Source organism: Pholis gunnellus, assembly GCF_910591455.1.
Source record: "Pholis gunnellus genome assembly, chromosome: 13".
Taxonomy (NCBI): Eukaryota; Metazoa; Chordata; class Actinopteri; order Perciformes; family Pholidae; genus Pholis; species Pholis gunnellus.
Genome location: NC_136540.1, coordinates 13,422,789 through 13,442,225, shown reverse-complemented (window position 1 = coordinate 13,442,225; position 19,437 = coordinate 13,422,789). Strand labels below are relative to the sequence as shown.

At 43.5% G+C, this 19,437-nt stretch overlaps 2 protein-coding genes across 2 annotated transcripts; both read left to right on the top strand.

Annotated features, from left to right (window-relative positions):
* Window positions 1-249: 249 nt before the first annotated feature.
* tbl2 (transducin beta like 2) lies at window positions 250-4,110 on the top strand. Its single transcript, XM_079172216.1, has 7 exons — window positions 250-391; window positions 1,016-1,137; window positions 1,662-1,846; window positions 2,116-2,267; window positions 2,579-2,705; window positions 3,161-3,313; window positions 3,449-4,110. The coding sequence occupies exons 1-7, from the start codon at window positions 265-267 to the stop codon at window positions 3,906-3,908; spliced, it is 1,326 nt and encodes a 441-aa protein (XP_079028342.1). The 5' UTR covers window positions 250-264; the 3' UTR covers window positions 3,909-4,110.
* A 960-nt stretch (window positions 4,111-5,070) lies between these two features.
* On the top strand, window positions 5,071-18,528 carry mybbp1a (MYB binding protein (P160) 1a). Its single transcript, XM_079171328.1, has 27 exons — window positions 5,071-5,249; window positions 6,434-6,529; window positions 6,678-6,761; window positions 6,841-6,915; window positions 7,057-7,164; window positions 7,320-7,510; window positions 7,651-7,818; window positions 8,015-8,132; window positions 8,443-8,732; window positions 8,823-8,933; window positions 9,019-9,144; window positions 9,556-9,762; window positions 9,990-10,098; window positions 10,224-10,314; window positions 10,725-10,879; window positions 11,199-11,306; window positions 11,545-11,712; window positions 12,063-12,236; window positions 12,339-12,496; window positions 12,659-12,793; window positions 13,822-13,912; window positions 14,582-14,713; window positions 14,794-14,862; window positions 14,958-15,071; window positions 16,229-16,330; window positions 16,436-16,560; window positions 17,716-18,528. The coding sequence occupies exons 1-27, from the start codon at window positions 5,073-5,075 to the stop codon at window positions 18,092-18,094; spliced, it is 3,861 nt and encodes a 1,286-aa protein (XP_079027454.1). The 5' UTR covers window positions 5,071-5,072; the 3' UTR covers window positions 18,095-18,528.
* Window positions 18,529-19,437: the final 909 nt, after the last annotated feature.

The following is a 19,437-nucleotide window of genomic DNA, read 5'->3' as shown; positions in this document are numbered from 1 at the left end:
GGTAGATCTATGTACCACCCATCATTAAAGGAACAGGTTTAGCCAAGATAGTTTTCTTTTGTTTTCTGCTCGTGCAGCGCTCCAAGCCTCCCGTCCGTTAAGTGGCGCTAAAGGCGGCTATCTCGTTTTTCTTTGCTATTAAACATTTAAACTAACGAAGAAGAAAACAAGCAGCTATTGACGCATGCGCAGTACCCGCAGTTGCGAATAGTAGCCAAGTAAGACGTTAGCAGTTTTTAAAGTACGTGGCATAAAACTTTAGACATGGAAGTAGCCGCACTGTTCGCCGTGACTCTGTTACTGGGTGCACTGGTTATGCTGGTGGCATTAGCGGTGGGCAAACGGAAAGAAGAAATAAGAGAGGAAATAGAGCAGGCGGCGGAATTTGCCGGTAAGAGACATTCTGAACGTTAGCTAACGTAACTCTAGCCGGAGCGGTGAGTCACCAACTCTGACTCTCACTGTTCATGTGGTCTTTGACACCTTGACGCACGCACACACGCACGTGCATGCATGCATTCATTCATTCATTCATAACGAGCGTGAACAGCAGGTGGTGTAACGTCACCTGCCAGTTCACGTCAACACGCGGACTTACGAAGCGAGAAACTAACGCAACTTTAAATGATGGACCAATTGGCGAAGGTTTCACTGACTGACCAATGGGATGTCTGCTCTTTAGTCTGGTCATTGACTATTAATTGTGTTAGCATAGATGGGAATTTAATGAGGATTGTCTTCGAGGTTGGAGAAAGTCCTCTTTAAAATGGATGTTGTTTTCTATGAAGGGTTTGCTTAGTACATGCAGAACAAAACGCTGCACAATGGTTCAACCCGAATGACTATTGAAAGGGCAGAAAGAGACAAATATTTGTGTGCAGCAAAATAATTAAACATTTTAGTGTCTGATGTTGTCATTACTACTTCAGAAATGTGTTGTCTGTTGCCAGATGCTACAAAATCCTGAATACATGTCATCACTATGTCACCTCACCCTGTTATTTTTGTCTTTCAGCTGTAGGCAGCATAGCGAAGGTTCCTGCTTCCAAGAAACCAAAGCAGGAGAAGCAGCGCAGCCGTAAGGATAAAGCTTCACAGCACACCTTTAGTCATCAGCTGTTGGCAGCCTCACTGAAGGTAAACTGAAGCACACATTGAGGCTGTAAGACACACACACACACGTGCTGTAAGACACACACGCACACGCTGTAAGACACACGCACACGCTGTAAGACACACACGAGCTGTAAGAGCCTCTGAGCACAATGAGGGGAAAAATATAATCCAACTAAAATGAATTGCAGTATATCCCACTTTATCTAACATGCTTTTATTTTTAAAATGTGAGCTTTATGTCTTAGCTCATGCTGAAGAACTTCCACAGTCCACACCGCCGTTGTGTGTATGCACTGTGTGCCATATATGTGTAAATTTTACTGTCAAAAAATCGGATATGTTAAACTTGGGGGCCGATCTATCTGTGCACCTCTAATGAAAATAGAATTTTAATATTGTAATCAAATGCATTCATGTTATTTAGATGGGCCAAATAAACGGGCAACTATATTTGTGATGCATTTAAATAGTCGTCTTCCTTCAGGCTACTTCTTCAAAGTAATTATTTTAAATCGTGTTTGTGTTTGTGTTCGTGTACTCTTCAGAGCCACAGTGCGAACGTGACGTGCCTGGATTTCAGCAGTAACGGGAAGTACCTGGCATCGTGCGCGGACGACCGCACCGTCCGCATCTGGAGCACCAAAGACTTCCTGGATCGGGAACACAAGTGCCTCAGGGCCAATGTGGATCTGGATTACGCAACACTAGTCCGCTTCAGCCCAGACTCCAGGTCTCCCACTCTGTCTTACTGTACTTGTGCAAACCCTTCTTCCCTATCTACCTTTTTAAACTTTTTTTAAAAGGGATTATTTCTTACAAACTCTTGACAACTACTCTCTAAATCAGGATTTTGTGTGTCGGTCTGCAATATTCAAATGCAGACTGTGTTTTAATAGACACCAGTAATGTATACAACCAGATCAGAATTCTGTGTTGGTTCAACTTGAGGTCATCTTTGGATACAGACGCATGTTAATCACACCACCTCCTTCACTGCAGGGCGTTTATCACCTGGTTGGCCAATGGAGACACCATCCGAATCTTCAAAATGGTCAAAAAGGAGGACGGCACTTTGTCCTTCAAAGCTGCTTCTGAGGACTTCCCACAGAAGCACAAGGCCCCCATCCTCAACATCGGCATTGCAGAGACGGGTACACACAACATGTCTTAAAGGGATAGATTGGTCAATATCTGTTAAAGTGTACGCTGCATTTAAAATATTTCCACCGCTTCACCTTCCTGTCAGACGGCCCTTTCCAACGGGGAACTGAAGCTGTTATATCTAGGTTATATCTGGGCCTTGTTTAGCTGGCTAAAAACGTTTCACAAGTGCAGAATTAATGCTGAAAGAAATCTCTTTAAAATCAAGTTGTGTGATGAGAGATGTTTTCAACATCCTTTGACACCAGTCTAAAACACGGGTGGTGCCAAGATGACCTGATTCTGTGCTTCTTCTCTGCAGGCAAGTTCATAATGAGCGCCTCCACCGACACCAGCATCCACATCTGGGACCTGAAAGGAGACGTACTGGCCTCCATCAACACCAACCAGATAACCAACTCTTATGCTGCCGTCTCCCCGTGTGGCAGGTCAGTCCCTCCCCGCTCAAAACAGATTTCGACAAACTCTCTTAAGCTGTTATTAGTGCCAACACAATGGTCTGACCTAATGTCGGCTCGAGCTCGGCCGTGGCATGCCTTCATCCTCTCTTCTAAAAATGTTTACTGTCTGAAACCACTGCAACCACACTCACTTTCATTGCAGACAAAGGGGGAAAGTATTTTAAAGCTTGACTAAACACTTTTTTGTTTTTTTCTGTCCTTTAACGTCTCACCTTGCAGCAGTGATGCACAGGTGTACTCCAGGACCCTGTGACATCACTGCTGGGTGTGGTTACAGGTGCAACAAAGCACACTTCTGACCACAAACACACCCAACCACACCCAACAGTGATGCTCAGTGTTTAAGTGGTAATACACACTGGAAACAAGCCTGTGTGACTTGTGTGGAGATGTAATGTGTGTGTGCGTCTCTGTGCTCTCAGGTTCGTAGCGTCGTGTGGCTTCACTCCTGACGTGAAGGTGTGGGAGGTTTGCTTCGGGAAGGGAGGAGAGTTCAAAGAGGTGGCGCGAGCTTTTGACCTGAAGGGACACTCTGCAGGAGTTCACGCATTCGCCTTCTCCAACGACTCTAGCAGGTAACGAAGGCGTTTCTGGTTACAATACAAAGCCAGAAATGGCTCACAGAAGCCATCTCTAAATCAAAGAATCTCTATCCTCAGCATCTCTTGTTTTTAATGTGCAACGTGTATTCTTTCCTTTTTATTTATCAGAATGGTGACCGTCTCCAAAGACGGTACGTGGAAGCTGTGGGACACGGACGTGGAGTACAAAAAGCAGCAGGACCCCTACCTCCTGAGGACGGTCCCCTGTGTGTCCTCCGAAGGCAGCCGGGTGGCCTTGTCTCCGGACGGACGAGTGGTGGCCGTCAGCGACGGCTGCAACGTGGCCATGTACAGCGCCGCCACCGGCCAGCTGGAGGAGGAGCTGCACGGCGTCCACAGCGAGGAGATAAACGACCTGAGATTTGACATTAACGGGCGCTTCTTGGCGTGCAGCGGCGACAAGGCCATCCGAGTGTTTCACAACGCCCCGGGCTACCGGGCGGCCATCAGAGACATGCAGGAAATGCTGAAGAAGGCCCAGAACGAGGCCATGAAGCAGAGACTGCAGCAGCAGATCAGCGACGCTCAGAGATCCCTGGACACTGTGCTGGCTGCTCCGCTCGACTAGAAGAGACCCAAGAAACTGCTCTCTGATCGTGATCCTGTCTGACTCTGACTGCTCTTCTTTTTTGCAACCTCAACTCACCCTCTGCCACTCAATGATCTGGTCCGGGAATAATGGAATTTGCATGCGGTTTTAATAAAGATCTTTTTATGGAAAAATTAAGTTGTTGTTCAGGCTTTTTGTCCTGTTTCAGTTCCAACAAGTGTGTTCTCTGCTGTCTGTTTTTTGCTATTTTCCTTCTGCAACTTTAAAGTCTGACTCCACTCAAATGTGTTTGGCCTATTGTTCATTTACTTTGATGTTTGAGCTTCACTGTGCAGACAGCACAACACAGGCGTGATGTGGAAACTTTATTTTATTTTTAACCTTTTGTTTTTTTCAAAATGTTCCCTTTTGAGAATTAAAATGTCTTTAACAATGGAGTCTTGACCAAGATGGCAACATAAAGCAAAAAAAGACTTAACAATATATAAGACATTTCACATAAAATAAATAAGTAACGGACTTCAAAGAAACCTCAAATTGCATCAGGAAACTTAAAAGCTCAAAGGGTCATTGTTTGTTTTTTCATGTACTTTTTAAATTATTTAAACATTAAAATCAAATTCCATTCGACTGAATCTATGATATTTAATATCCTAAAAACCAAACTATGAGAGTACTAGAGGACCCGTTAAATTACATGAAAAACAGACCAGCTCTGGCGCCTACAGGATGTAATTTATTTGATTTTAATTTAATTTATTTGATATTTTACTCCACTATTGCCTTTTTTACATACAACATATATGGTTATATACTGCTTAGATACCCAGGAATACACAACGTATCTAAAATTGGCTCCACACTGACAAATTACAACATTAAAATGTTCTTTCATGTATTTGTTTGTAATCAAAACATGATATTATATGACACTGTAAAAAGAAGCCTTTTACTTTTGATACCTCAAGTACATTATTCAGGATTTTTTCTTGTAATGTTTTCACACGGTGGTATTTATACTTTATTATTATTAGTGTTTCATCGTGTTTCTGTGTTGCATTGTTCAATAAAGTTTTTGGGGGAGTGAAAAAAATGGTTGACCCGGAAGCGGTAGCCTCGCGGTGAGACACACGTGTTTTCCTGCTTCAGCAGCATGTACAGACGTTGTGGTGCTGTGAGGAGATGTCTGTAGAGATGGTGGCGCTCTCCGTGACAGTACCGGAGCCGGTCAAACCGACCGGAATCCTGCAACAGAACCGTGTCTTCCTCGACTTCTTCTGGGACTTGGCCAAACCGGATCAGGAGGTCCGACTCAAGGCGGTGGAAAACCTCATTCAGTACCTGAAAACCAACAACAAGGTGAGGCAGATCACTGCCACTGAGGAGCGAGAACCCAGCGTGGCCGTCCTCTGGAGTTAGGATAGTAACAGTAGTAGCTGGTAGTACTTATACTGGTAACGTCAGCAGTGGTACCACTCTCCTAAAAGTAGTTATAACACAGTGTAGAAATACTCCGTTACGAGTCCTGCAGTCAGTTTCTTACTAGGTAAAAACGATAAAAGTACTAGCATCACCATATACTATACTATATATACTAAAAGTACCAGGAGTAAAGGTAACTTTACTCATTATGTTGATTGGCTATTTCCTGAATTATATATGTATATTATATTGTTGGATTATAATTATTGGTACACACATGTTGCAGCTGGTAAAGATGGAGCTCATTTTAATTACTTTGCATACTGTTGAGTAGTTTAATGTGTAATAACATATGTTCTTAGTTGATATGTATGTGTGTGTATATATATTGTCTTAATAATCAGAATCTGAGAACTCACCAATGTAAATGTCGTAAAGTAAAAAGTACAATATTTGTCTCTGAGATGTGGTGGAGTAGAAAAAGTACTAGTACTTCATAATTGTACTTGAGTAAATGGATTTGGTCATCTGGACATTCCACCACAATACTATGACTGGTATATTATTAATATTATATTATTCCATTTTATCACTCTCAAATGCACGTGAGAGTATTTTAATGTTTGTCAACGTAGACCCAATTTTAGATTATTCTACTGGGTAGGTTAGTAGTACAGTACCACTTTATATCTTATGAACATATCATGTTAATTTAGGTAAAAGTGAAATATAACTGTGGAGGAGCACCAAGGATGACATATCCCTCTGCTGTGTAATATAGTTTAAATGATAAAGTAGCAGAAAGTAGAAATATTCAAGTAAAGTACACGGATGTCAAAACTGTACTTAAGTACAGTACTTCAGTAAATGTACTAAGTTACATTCCACATCTGCTAGTAACTACAGCTGTGAAACAGCAGTAAAGTATTTCCTTGTGAAATGTAATTATAAAGGATCATTAAATGGAAATACTCAATATGTTGTTTTAAAAACATAAACTGGAAGTTATTCTGTAAACTATCTGAATCCTGTTATGAAACTCTATGTTATAGAATATATGCAGAGTAATATAAGTGTGCCCTAAATAATAATCCTGTCGTGTTGTCATGTGTGTGCTGCAGGCAGATGAGTTGGAATACACCTTTAAAAGGCTGGTGGATGGACTGGCTCACACACGAGAGGCTGCGAGACCTGGATTCAGCCTGGCTCTGGGACAGGTGAGTGGAGACGACTACCGAAACCAGTTTAAGTGATCGACCCAAAAGGCTTTGCAGTGGATGCTGAGCTGCAAACCACAAGTGATGCTTAAAGCGGGAAGTAATGAACATTTATTGGCCTAGCATGACATGAGTTTTTGTTTTTCAGGTCTTGTGTGCATTTGAAGACGTCTCTTTGCAGAGTATACTCGACAAAATCAACGTAAAGCACAATTTGCTGACGGTGAAAAAGGTGAGTGTTTTAATGTTTACTCCGTGGGCTCCAAAAGCTTCATGAACGGGCTCTTTACGTCTTCTCTTTGTTTTTTCAGAAACTTATCAGAAATGCAATGTTTGGAAACTTGTTTGGCGTCCTCGCCCTGCATCAGACCGGCCGCATCTCTAAAGTAAGTAGTCTCACCAGGATGGAAAGCGAGAGATCATGCCTGAACCTTCATGTTTTGTGGGACAGTTCATCTAGAGCTGCAGACTCTGCTGCGTGTGAAGGATGCTGTAGTCTCTGACCTCTTGTCTTTGTGTTTCTGCAGGAGCCTCAGGTGGTGTTGGGATGTGTGCAGCTCCTGCAGAGCCTCAGCCAACACAGACAACACCTGAAGGACCTGCCCACCAAGACCATGACGGACATCCTCAATGAGGTAACAACTGCTGCTCAATCGAGACTTAATACTGATGCCTCTGCTTGACCTACCTATTTTCTCTTCATGTGGTTTGGTTCTTCATTTTCTGCAAACCGAAAGAACACATCCGTCCATTCTTCTCTAAAAACTAATATGTATGTCCGGTCCGTCAGATCCCAGAGGAGGTGTTTGAGGAGGTCCTGCTGAGCGCCCTGCAAACTGACCTGGCATCCGCCTTCAGTACTCCGGAGCAGCTGCAGCTGCTGCTGGTAGCGCTGCAGCGCTTTCCGCAAACACTCAAACCCAAGAAACTCAAGAAGCTGCTGGGCTCCTCGACCATCATCAATGCCGACAACATCCCCAAGTAAGAACACTGCGATTGTTTTTTTTCCCCCCCTGTTAATGCCGTGTTTTATGTATAACTCTAAAACAAAATGTATGCGCCAGTTTCCCGTACTACACCTGCTGTGGAAAATCTAAGCAACGTGTGATGTTGTCTGGCAGGTTGACAGAGGTGTTGAAGATGGCGGCCCGCTCGGTGAAGAAGGAGTGCGTCCTCCCGGCGGTGGTCCTGGACCTCCTGAAGCTCTCTCTGAAAGAAGACAGCTTCCAGCTCTTCTGGAATAACGCCATCGTCAACGGCATGTTAAAGGAGCCGCCGGGGCCCGCTCAGTGAGTGCAGCAAGAGACTAAGAAACATTGATCCTAACCTCCAGAACTGAGGGCATTCCTCTACGACAGAGAGAACCTGCTGCCTGTGTTTCCCTTAACATGTCTGCACGTTATATGTCTTATTGTCCGGTCCTAGGCCCACTTCAGAACTACATTCTTCTAACATGTACCTTGTTGTTGTCCTGTTTGTGTCCAGTTACCTGAGCTACCGCCTGCTGGGCAGCGCCCTGCCTCTTCTGTCGGCAGCCCAGCTGAAGGAGGTGATGTCTGGAGAGGTGATGATGCACTACGGGGAGCATGTGATGTCTTCTCAGGTAAATACATTTCACTTGTACATTTTTTTGTGTGGGGTATATCCCTTCACCACGACAACCCTAATTAAAAGTCTTGCAACCTTCCCTTCACAGGATGTCTTTTAATGTAAAAAATAGTTTTGTTGATGCTCAATATTGATCAGGTGTACTTTATTATTATACTAATTGAGAGTATAATTAGAGTATGAACCCATTATTTTAGTTGAAAAGAGAAACTCAGAGCAGCAGGTGGTAAATATGACACAAATTCAACCATAAAGTGTTAACTGATGACTAATATGAATCTCGTCCCATCATTTTTCCCTCCCAGAAACCGGACCGCTTCAAGCTGGCCCCAGAGATGGACACCTACGTGTCGGACTTCTTGCAGGGCTGTGAGGACGCCGACAAACAGCTGGCAGTGATGGTGGGCTTCTCCTCGCTGTCCCACAAGGGCTGCCCAGTGGTGCCGTCGGTGTGGAGGGTGGTGCAGCACCTTCAGCCCGAGGCTGTGCAGCCGTACGTGGAGTGGCTGAAGAACATGTTCCTGCAGCCTCAGCTGGACAAGCTGCTGGACTTCAGCACTCGCAAGCAGAAGGACAAAAAGGAAGGAAAGGAACAGTAAGTGTACACGGCTTGTTGTGTTGTTTAGGGGCGTGTTTGTCCGTCCGGAAGGAAACTGGACGTAACTGCTGATTTTCCTTCCTTCAGGAAGGAGAACTCCATATTCCACCTGAGGAGGTGGATCGTTTCTCGGCTCTGCTCGATCATTGACAACAACCAAGTGAAGAAGCAGGAGGATCTCATCATGGGTGTGGCCAGGTGAGACCTGCCACTATTTGAGCAAAGTCAAGTTCTCAAGGTTGGATGAAGAGAAGGCCATCAGCTGGTGTTGTTTCTTTTCCAGATTTGTCTTTTTCCACGCGTTCTTCAGCGCCAAGAAGGCCTCGTCCAACATCGGAGAGACGATGGGGACGCTGTCTGTCCCACTGGATGATAAAACCAGAGGAGTGCTCGTCAATTCTTTCTTTGGGTGAGAGATTACATCATATGTATATGTATTAGACTGCAAATCTTATGAATAATGACAAAAGTGTCATGTCAAGAGTTCCCTTGGAACCAGATCTCGGTCCGGCTGTTTGGCCCATACCAAGGTTCGATTGACAGCTTTCACACCCGCCCAAACAATCTGCACTAGATATCGTTTTAACCAAACCTTTAAGGTGTGAAAAGCACCAACATTAATAAGTCACTGATGCCTGTTTTCTGTCTGGAAACAGTATCGTTCACATTTTCACTTCTAAACCACAAAAGTAATACAAATCTGACGTCATGCATGCAAGTCAGCCAGAGTGGAACCCGGTTTTGTCCAAAATAGGCTGTCCATGTGACTCGCGGTGTCACTGCTGCATCACTGAATTTGTGTCTGTCCGCCCTCCTCCAGACTCCTCCTGTCCATGCACCACCTGCCTCCGTGCGACGACCCGGCCGAAGGCGCGGCAGTCAACCAGAAGCGCACGCTGGGCGTCACAGCCGACGGCACCATGTGGATCTACCACCTTGTCCAGTACACTCAACTGCTGCTTAGCCAGCCGAAATTCGCCCAGAGCAACCAGCCCTTCAGCCCTGAGCAGAGACAGGCCTGGGACAGGTAGGACAACAATATACAAGACAACAGGATACAGCTCGATTGTGCCACAATACCACGTGAATGTAGTCACACAGGTTTATAGGGTAGTTGAGTTTTTTATAACTTGGATTTTATTTTCGTACTCTGGGCCATCATTTCTATAGAACATCAACAACACAGAACTAATTAAAGTAATGTCTGTTCAGTGCTACTTCAGAGAGTAACGTGTTTGATGGGTGTTCTTGCAGCATGCTGGAGTCGGTGGCAAACCTGAAGAAAAAAGCAAAGAAAGGCCCGACTGCTGAGAGCGGCGCGTTCCAGCAGGTCTTCCTGTTGGTCGGCATGCACCTCTTCAAGGTAGGGCGTACTACCAGAGCCGTGACGATAGTAGTACTGTTGTTATTGCAGCCTTAATGATGTACTGTTGGTAATTTCCGAGCAACAAGACACCGTCCGCTCACACAAAAACTTTCTCCTGGAAGGCCCCAGAAGAGCTGCTGGACATCATGAGGGACCTGCAGAGCTGCGTGGACATGGCTCAGGAGAAGAAGAAGGCCAAGAAGAAGAAACAAGGTGAGGCCTCATGCACGACGAAGATGCAGCAGCTGCCTTTCACATTTTAAAGTATGATATGACAAATGAGCCAGATGTTGTCCACTAGATAAAATGGACCTTAGGTTTTGATTATTCTGGTGCATATAACATCACCAAAAGTCAACAAATGAACGTGCTTCCAAGCTCAAATCTCAAAGTTTCTGCTCAGCTCTACGTACAGAGCGTTTTAGCATCTTTCAGCTCACTGTTGTGGTCCACTCTGACATATGTTTTGTAATACATATCTTAATGAGTTACTCTGTACTTCGTTACTTTCCACCACTAGTTTATAGCTTGTTCCTCTGCCCCAAAGTGGCCAGAGAAAGATCCTGAATACTGCTTTGTGGTGCATGAATGTGGGTTTGCTTTTTCTTTTGGTGCTGCCACAGGGCAGGAGGAGGGGCCCGCGTGGGTGGAGGTGATGGTGGAAATCCTGTTGTCCCTGCTGACCCAGGCGAGCCGACATATCAGACAGGTCTGCAAAGCGGTCTTCTCCTCCATCTGCCCCCATGTCACTGCAGCGGCCCTCACCGGCATCTTAGAGGTAAGTAACGCATACGAGCTCAACACCTGTTTGTAAAAGGGGTTTTTGGAAGATTGTTTTGTACAAACACGATGTTGTGTCATTAAGAAATCGACCCGATCACAAGGTGAAATTACTGTATTTTTCTGGAGCTTTCAGCCACATCTTCTGGCCTTCATCACTAGCGGCAGGTCTCTTGTACAAACAGGCTGTCGTCCTGCTGCCACTACGAACTGAACCAGATCACTGTCATTAGACGGACAGATGGGCAAATCTCTTGTTTGCGGACACTGAAAACTTGTTGAGTGATTGTAATGATGTGTGTCTGGGCTCTGTTTAGGTCCTGGACCCAGAGAAGGAGGACGAGGAGGACGGTGCTGTGGTCGTCACTGACGACGACAAAGCCCAGAAGAAGAACCCAAATGAGGAAGACGATGAGGAGATGGAGGTCAGTTCCTCTCTTGCTTCTTCACAACCTGTTAAACCAAAGATTACTTCATGTTTTCTTTTGTCATCTTGTCAATAACATCATCTTATAGTCTCATGTCTTGTATGGTGTTATGATTGCTTTTATTATATTAACTCAGTCCACTTAATAAATGCGTTATTACTGCTACACTTTGATTTTTGTACTAATTTAGAAAACACGTTTGCTATCCTAAAATGTGCGTTTATGGCTCTGATAGGATGACAAGGCTGACGGATCAGACGATGACTCTGATGAAGATGGTGAAGCAATGGAAGACGATGAGGAAGACGAGGAGGAGGATGAAGAGGAAGAGCTGGAAGAGGGAGAGGTGGACCAAAATTTCCGTCTGGAGCTGATGAAGGTCTTGCAGGGGCAGAATGCTCTGGTGGGTTTTTAAGGCGTGGTGCCCATGTGGATTCTGTGATATGCCACATGTTTAATCTCCGTAGTTTATACCCCAGCAGATGTGTGTCTAGCACGGTTTTCCCTTTAGTTTTTAAGTCTTCGGCTTAAATTTCATTTTGTTTCAGGGCAGCATGTCATCAATTGAACTGAGCACCATTTACTGCAGCTGGTTATATATATTTAATTGTGTGATATTGTAACACTGCTAGATTAAATTAGTCTTGTCCTTGTCTCTTATGTAGAGACGTTTTTAAATGAGGTAAACGGAACGGCATGTGTCAGATCCCAGTGTACATTGTGTTAAAGTCCTCTGTCGTGCCCCATATTCAGGCCACAGAGGAGGACGGCAGCAGTGACGAAGATCTGGACGATGACGCCATGATTGAGCTGGATAAGGGCCTGTCGGCGCTGTTCTCGGAGCAGAAGAAAAAGACTCAGGCCAAGAAGGATGAAAAGACAAAAATACAGAAAGAGAAGACGCTGGTCCGAGACTTTAAGATCAAGGTAACGCATCCAGGACTTGTAAACACTTTGGAAAATATACTATACATACATATATATATCTCCCCAAAGCTGTACCTCCCTCACCTGTTTGGCTTGTTGTAGGTTTTGGACCTGGTTGAAGTGTTCGTGGCCCGGCAGGCTGGCAGTCCGCTCGTCCTGGGTTTGGTGGAGCCTCTGCTCACCATCATCGACAGAGGAATGGGCTCCGACAGCGACCAGCAGGAGCAGGACTTCCTCCGCCGAGCTGCAGATATCTTCAGGTAACGCACGTCAGCTGTGTTTATCACTCATTTAATATTTGTTTCCCCAATTCTTTGTTTCTTTTTGTGTATTATCTGCACTTCAGCCTCTGAGTTGTGATTCTGAGATATCAGGAATTTGAGGAGGTGACAATATCTCCCACTTTTCTTTCTTTTTTTCAGGAACCAGCTGTGTAGGTCCAAGGTTTACTGCAGGACCGCCAGTGACAGACAGGGGGAGCTCCATGACCTGCTGGAAAAACTGATGACTAAAACCCAGAAACTGTCCGACTCCTCAGTCTGCCTCTACTACTTCAGGTACAACTCACTGTTTTAATGACCGGTCCAGCCAAATGAAATAGATCATAGATTTAAAGTTATACCAACTTTCTATTCCCTTCCAGAAAAGGGACAATTAAAGGACTTATCGTCTTGAAAAATCTGAATTGTATAGATACCTCCAGTTACGCAATCATTTTGAACATAACATTAGAAATAAAAGACCTTGATGATCCAATATTAACAGTATTTTTCGGTGCCTACCAAAATGATTCAAATAAGGGTGTTATCTCTAGATTCTACAAAGGCCTTATGACAGAAACTATCCCATACTGCAGAACATGTTAAAGAACAATGGGAAAGAAAAGGTAACCTCTCAATGTCAAATGAGGACTGGTTGGATGTGTGTACATTTCAGTGGAAATGCACCAGCTCTCAAGTGTGTCTGGACTTTGACTATGTTTTTATTTATTACACCGAAGCAGAAAGCACATTTTGCTGGAGGGGAGGCCACATGTGGGACGGTGTGGGATTCAGAAAGCAATTTACTGGCATATATTTTGGTGTCCAGTTATTAAACCTTTCTGGGCAGAGTTTCACAACGCATTAAAAAGCATACTTAACACTGACCTGCCCCTGCAATTTTCCACATAATCTTTTAGGAAAAATTGATTTCCAAGCAAGGTGTCCAGATGAATACATGCTTGGCATTTTAATAACCGCTTGTAAATTTTAAAAAAAGCAAGCCTCATCGACCTCTATTACACTCTCTCTCAAGTCCCCCCCCCGGCATATTTTTCATTGTTTATGTGTACACACACTACCTCTCCCAAAATGTACAAAGTTACCCAATTTTGTCTCTTTCTGCCCTTTCAATTGTCACTCTGATTGAACCATCTTAGTGTTTTGTTCTGCATGTGCAAAACCCCCAAAATAACATCTATTTATTAAGAGGACTCAGAAATATAGAGTAGGATAGTGTGCATTGATTCAAGAGTCTCCAGGCTGTACACATAATTTGTGCCTCAAGTGATTTGTATTTGACTGATGTTGAACTGTCCTCTCAGTGCATCTCTGTACGTGGTGAAAGTGCTGCGAGGACCTCCGCCCACTGACGCCAAAGAGGAGCAGACCACCGACGTGGCTGCAGCAAATGACGTATGTTTACGCACACGGATTCATTTGTTACCTCATTCATTCGCTGCTTGATTTCACTCGTCTAAACCACCATGCAGTGGGGGTGCTGCTGTGTTTAGGTCGCTGGATAGTAGTTTTAATTGTTACTGTTGCATTAACATCTCGTATTATGTCCAGCTTTGCACCAGAAAAGGTCTCTTGGAGGCATTTACTGGTTTTGGAAGTGGGTCAGTCCTGGACAACTTGTCCCCGTGGTACCCAGATTTTCTCCCTCAAAGACTTCCTGTTTGCTTTGTTTAGCAACAGTTCATATGAAGTCATTTTTTAAGTTCCAGCTTCTTAAATGTGAGCATTTGCTGATTTTCTAAGTCGTCTAAGTGATGGTAAACTGAACATCTTTGGATGTAGGACTGTTGATTGGACAAAATTAGACATTTAAAGACTTCACCGTGGGCTCGAGGAAATCATGATGGACATTTTATCGACCAAACAAGAAAGAAAATGAATGCAAATAATTATTACTTGCAGCCCAAATCTGTCAAAAAGAGTTCCCAAAAGTACCTTCTGTTCAGTTATCTCACGCATATTTGCAGATTTGACTAACACTGCACGTTTCCTTTTGGGAAAACAACTTACTTCCATTCACCTGTCGGAAAGAAAATCTGACTCCTGATGTGTTTTTTTGTGCAGTCGAGTTTCATGGGCAACGTGGATGTGGACCGTGTCTCCGCCATCTTCAGAGACGCCCTGATCTCCTTCATGGGCAGGAGGAAGAGCCCTCTGACCGCTCAGATGTTCACAGACTTGTTCAACAGATTCCCTGTGAGTACAGCGACACGTCTCAGAAGTTAGTTCATGTCGAACATGCTGTAACTAATGCAGCTTGTGTGTTATATTGACAGGTTTTGTGTGTGAAGCTGTTGGATACGATTGTGCAGCACATCACATCTGGATGCCGAGTTCACCAAAAGGTATAGAAGACCCTCCTCCCTCCATTTAGTTCCAGCTGTTTAAGTTCATGTGTACATTCCTGTTGATGGACATTGTGTGTGTTTTGTGTGTTTAGGGCCAAGCGTGTGTGTTGGTGCTGCGGGCGATGCAGAGCAGGGAGGTTCAGCAGCTGCTGAGCGGAGCTCCGTGGACGGAGCTCTGTGTGACGGTCGCAGGTCAGCTGACGGCGGTAGGTCAACACACAGCTTTACATCACAGGGGTTAACACTTTGCATCTGTGACCACTGAGATGCATCGGTTTGTATAATTGACAATTATGTTAAACTTGTTAAACATCTATTTATACATCCAGACAAGGAGCAACATTAGCATTGATGCAGTGTGTACGTGACTTCTAGCCGGAGCTCATTTACAGTCCTTCTCCCTGGTCGGGCTTTTAAGAGATAAAGCGCATAATAAAGCATTCTAATTCCCAGTCAAATAAATTAATACAATAAATACACCAAGGAAGTGAGGAAATGTGATTACGGTAGTTGTTATGTTAATGTCTGAATTACAGCAACCGTACTATAGCTTGAACAAAGTGTTTTTTTAGTCCAGCTGCAGTGGAAACACTGTACAACTCTTCATGAACATGAACAAAAGGCTTAAAGGTTATGCAAGCTATTTAGAAATAGAAAACATTAATAATTAATACACCAACTGCTAATTTGGACTCCTGTTTATACTGTTCGGTAGTTTAATCCACAATAAAATCATTGTGTTTGTAGCGTTGCTGTCCTGTGAGAACCATGTATCTCTATAAAGTGAACGTTTCATGTTCTCAGAAACACAGCCCAGTTTTCAGCGTTTCTCCACCATTATCATTTCCAATCCCCAAACTCAGGGTATCTGCTGATAACCAAGTACCCATTAGATACCAGCGCTCTCCTTTTCCCAATTTAAATTCTGTAAACCTCTGAACTGATTAAAAGTCATTTTTCTATGCCTAATATAACACGAGGCTATAACTACCACCATCAATTCTTCACTGTAAGTGGAGACGTTTACAGAACAACATCCTTTAGGCTCGTGGGTTAGTTTATTATATTGTTCTAGAAGGTTTATGAAATGTGATAAACTATGATTAGAGCTGCACTCGCTGACCTCTGGTGTCCACAGGACAGCTGAGATGTAAACAAGTGCATCATTTCATGCTTCTGCAATTCTTCACCAAACCACCTCACCTGTGTCTCCGTCCTTTTCCTCTGAGACAAAAACACTCACAACCATGAGTGTAACCATGTGTCAAACTGCATCATATCTATCAAACAAGAGGGTGGATTGCAATTACTCGATCAGCTGATGAGGAGGCCAGTCTGACCCCAGTGTCTCTTTTCCTCCCAGAGTCTTCAGCAGGTCGGTCCAACTGAGAGCAAGGTGGTGAAGGAGAAGGTGGTGAAAACCCTGGAGCTCTGTCAGTTCCTGGTCAAGCACGTTCACCAGCAGGTAGGTGTGGTCCGCGAGTGTGACAGTCAACTCCTGAGAGAGGGAGGCGTTGATGTGGTTTCGGTCCAGACTCAAGTCTCTGCTTCTGCTTTCTGCTCTTTGCAGAAGCTGTCTGTGGACCTGGAGCCCCTTCAGAAGGTCCTGCAGTCCCTGACCAGCACCATCGCTTTCAAGAAGACCGGCAAGCTGGAGGACAACTACTGGGCCGTGGTGAAACACTTTGGAGTCATGTGAGTTATTGTGGTGGGCGCTTGAGAGAGGACTCTCATGTGGTGTGTGTGTGTATGTGTGTGTGTTTATGTGTACATAAGAAATCAGGTCAGTGGGAGAAATGAGTTTACCCAGTTAATAGTCAGGTTTCTGTAAGATCCTCAGATACAAGACTTGACCTGCCAGCTCCTCACGGGATGCTGATGGGTCCATGCTCCGGCTAACCGGACACAAACGCATTAGTGAAAGCAGACAAGATATTCAGATCCATGCAGCAGATCAGTAATCAGATTTCCTCCCTACCCAGTCACAAACTTTTGGGACCATAACTCAATTTAATTTAATTTAACATGCTTTACTGAACAGGACTTTAAAGATACGTGCTTGAACTTAAAATACAAAAATACATGAGACAATTGGAAAAGTCTGCACACTGTGACTTATGCAGAAACAGTTAGCACGCTGGCGCCACCTGAAGCATCCGTGCATTAAATCCCATTTCTCTCACAAGCCACGGTGTGCAGACTTGTCAGGTTGTCCTAACTCATATTACAATACATGATTCTATTTCCATTCTCTTTTTTTTTTTTACTTTTAAGTGTGTGTTGGAGCATTTGGACTGACGGTGCAGTTATGACACAGCTTCTGTAATGAGTGCACAGTTTTTATTCAGACTGTGAATTGAATTATTTTGAATACAAGGATGCATCTCTCCTGTCATGTACATGTAAAAAGCTGTTTATAAACCCAGTTATGTGTACACATGGCCATGGAAAGCAGGCTTCTCTAATCTGCTAACCCAGATTATGTGAACCAGGCTTCTCATTAAAGTAAGAAATGTGATTACAGCAGAAGGTTGATAGTAAACCTGAAGGTTGTGCACATAAACTTACTCAATGGACCTCATGCAAGAACATTTTAGTATTTTTATATTAACCTTCTCTTACTGAAGCCCCTTAAGAACAAATCTACTTGTACAGCCCATTGTCTCCGTCCAACACTTATTGTACAGCAGTAATTATTTTAAATCACTATTTAGTCAATTAACTATTAGCCAAAATGATATAACCAATACATTAACACAACTCCATACAAAATGTTCAAGTGGCTGGCTTCAGCAGGTGATCTGTGTGTTGAAGCCATCATGTTGACCTCGCATGTGTCCACGTTCACAGAAAACCAAAGGTTGAAAAGACGAAGCCTGACAAGGAGGCCAACCAACAGCAACTTCCCAAGAAGAAGAAAGGTTTTCTGCCAGAAACAAAGAAGCGTAAAAAGCGCATCATTCCGATTCTAGAGCCGGCGGCAGCGGCGGCGGCGGCGGCGGCAGCAGAGGCAGACAACTCGACCTCAAGAAACAGAGCGGGAGCAGACAAAGGACAAGCCAAAAAGAAACATGACAAGAAAACAAAACAGAAGCGACCGGCCGACGACGCGGCGGCTTCTCAGCCCAACCCGGCCAAGAAGAGCAAGACGACGCAGCCTGAGAGCAAGGCGGCCAAGAAGACGAAGAAGAAACCCAAACAGAAGAAAGAGGGAGGAGGGCAAATGTAAAGTGGACACTGCTATTTAAATGTTGATTTCTTTTTAAAGAGCCTGTGTTTTCGTCTATTAATTTTTCTATTTACTCGGCTGTCAGTTCAGTGTGGACAATATGAGATGTTGTGATACATATTGAATACTTCGATGTGTGGGACATGAATTTAGATGGATTATTTTTTTAATGAGTGACTGCTTATTGATTAGAAGAAAAAAAATGTCTTTCTCAATAAATTCATTTCTCTTCATGGAATTTATCACAACTTTGTTCCCATTTCAAAACAGTTTCAATCAAATCAAATCAGCTTTGTGATTCAACATGAAGAAGAAAGAAAACATGAGTGAAACAAAACAACTAGGTTCATCATCACGTCTTCATACCATGTAATGTTTGGAAAGAACATTATGGTTCTCTTATAATGTTTCAGGTTGATAAGTCAACTGTCTTAGCAGAATAAAAAAAGAAGTTGAAATATTTTATTTTATTTTCATGGTTTCTCTAAAAATTCCAGAATCAGTCTCCAGGTTGTGAATACCTCCCACATCCTACAACTCTTTTTGTGGTGAAATAATGTCCTTGGATTCACTTTAAACCTAATCTAAGTGTGTTTTAAAACTTTCCACCTACTTCAGGGTAAAGAAGTTTTTTTTTTTTACCATAAAATCCACAAAACTGCTATACTTTTAACAGAACACTTCTTAACAAACGGTTGCTTAATTCCACATCCAGTTCTAGAGCAACATGATTATTCGGGAGTTGTCTTTGTGTCCACCTGAAGAATGTAAATCCAATATTATCTCTCTTTTAGATCTGTTTTGGTCTCCACCAAAAAACTCCCGAGGGACATATCTGTCTCTTTAACTGCTAAATGCTCCACTTTGTTCTCCAGCTAGTCCCTAATTGTCTCTCTCTGCCGTTGGCTGCTGACCAGGTAGTATTCACTACCGGAACGGTAAAGTTGTTGGCTGCACAGATAAACAGTGAGCTGAAACTCACAATTAAGCTCTGTAAAGCAGAGGGGAACTGCAGATTCAGCTGATCATTCGCCGTAGCTCAGTATTTAGTATGATGCCACTCAATTAAAAAGGATCAACTTTATTGAACTTTTAAAAAAATATGTTTTTCTTATTACCAGCAAGTCCTATAAATAGATCAAAAACCACAATGTGTCTGACTTCCCAACTCTCACTCAGAATAAAGTCAAACCTTTCCTTTAAGTGAGGATCTTTTCTTTTGTCCAGTTTTTTTAATTGGTGTGAACCAGAAATTGTAGTTTGCCATAAAACAGGTTTTCTAAGCCTGCCAAGCTTATTCTTTGTCATGACTAAACCTAAACACCCGTACTGAAAGATATGGG

Excerpts from the sequence above, each read along its gene's own strand:
- mybbp1a (XM_079171328.1), top strand. The coding sequence starts at position 5,073 with ATGTCTGTAGAGATGGTGGCGCTCTCCGTGACAGTACCGGAGCCGGTC. Across the intron at positions 6,762-6,840 it reads ATTTGCTGACGGTGAAAAAG|AAACTTATCAGAAATGCAAT; the intron begins GTGAGTGTTTTA and ends TTGTTTTTTCAG. Across the intron at positions 13,913-14,581 it reads ACGTGGCTGCAGCAAATGAC|TCGAGTTTCATGGGCAACGT; the intron begins GTATGTTTACGC and ends TTTTTTGTGCAG.
- tbl2 (XM_079172216.1), top strand. The coding sequence starts at position 265 with ATGGAAGTAGCCGCACTGTTCGCCGTGACTCTGTTACTGGGTGCACTG. Across the intron at positions 392-1,015 it reads GCAGGCGGCGGAATTTGCCG|CTGTAGGCAGCATAGCGAAG; the intron begins GTAAGAGACATT and ends TTTGTCTTTCAG. Across the intron at positions 2,268-2,578 it reads CATCGGCATTGCAGAGACGG|GCAAGTTCATAATGAGCGCC; the intron begins GTACACACAACA and ends TCTTCTCTGCAG.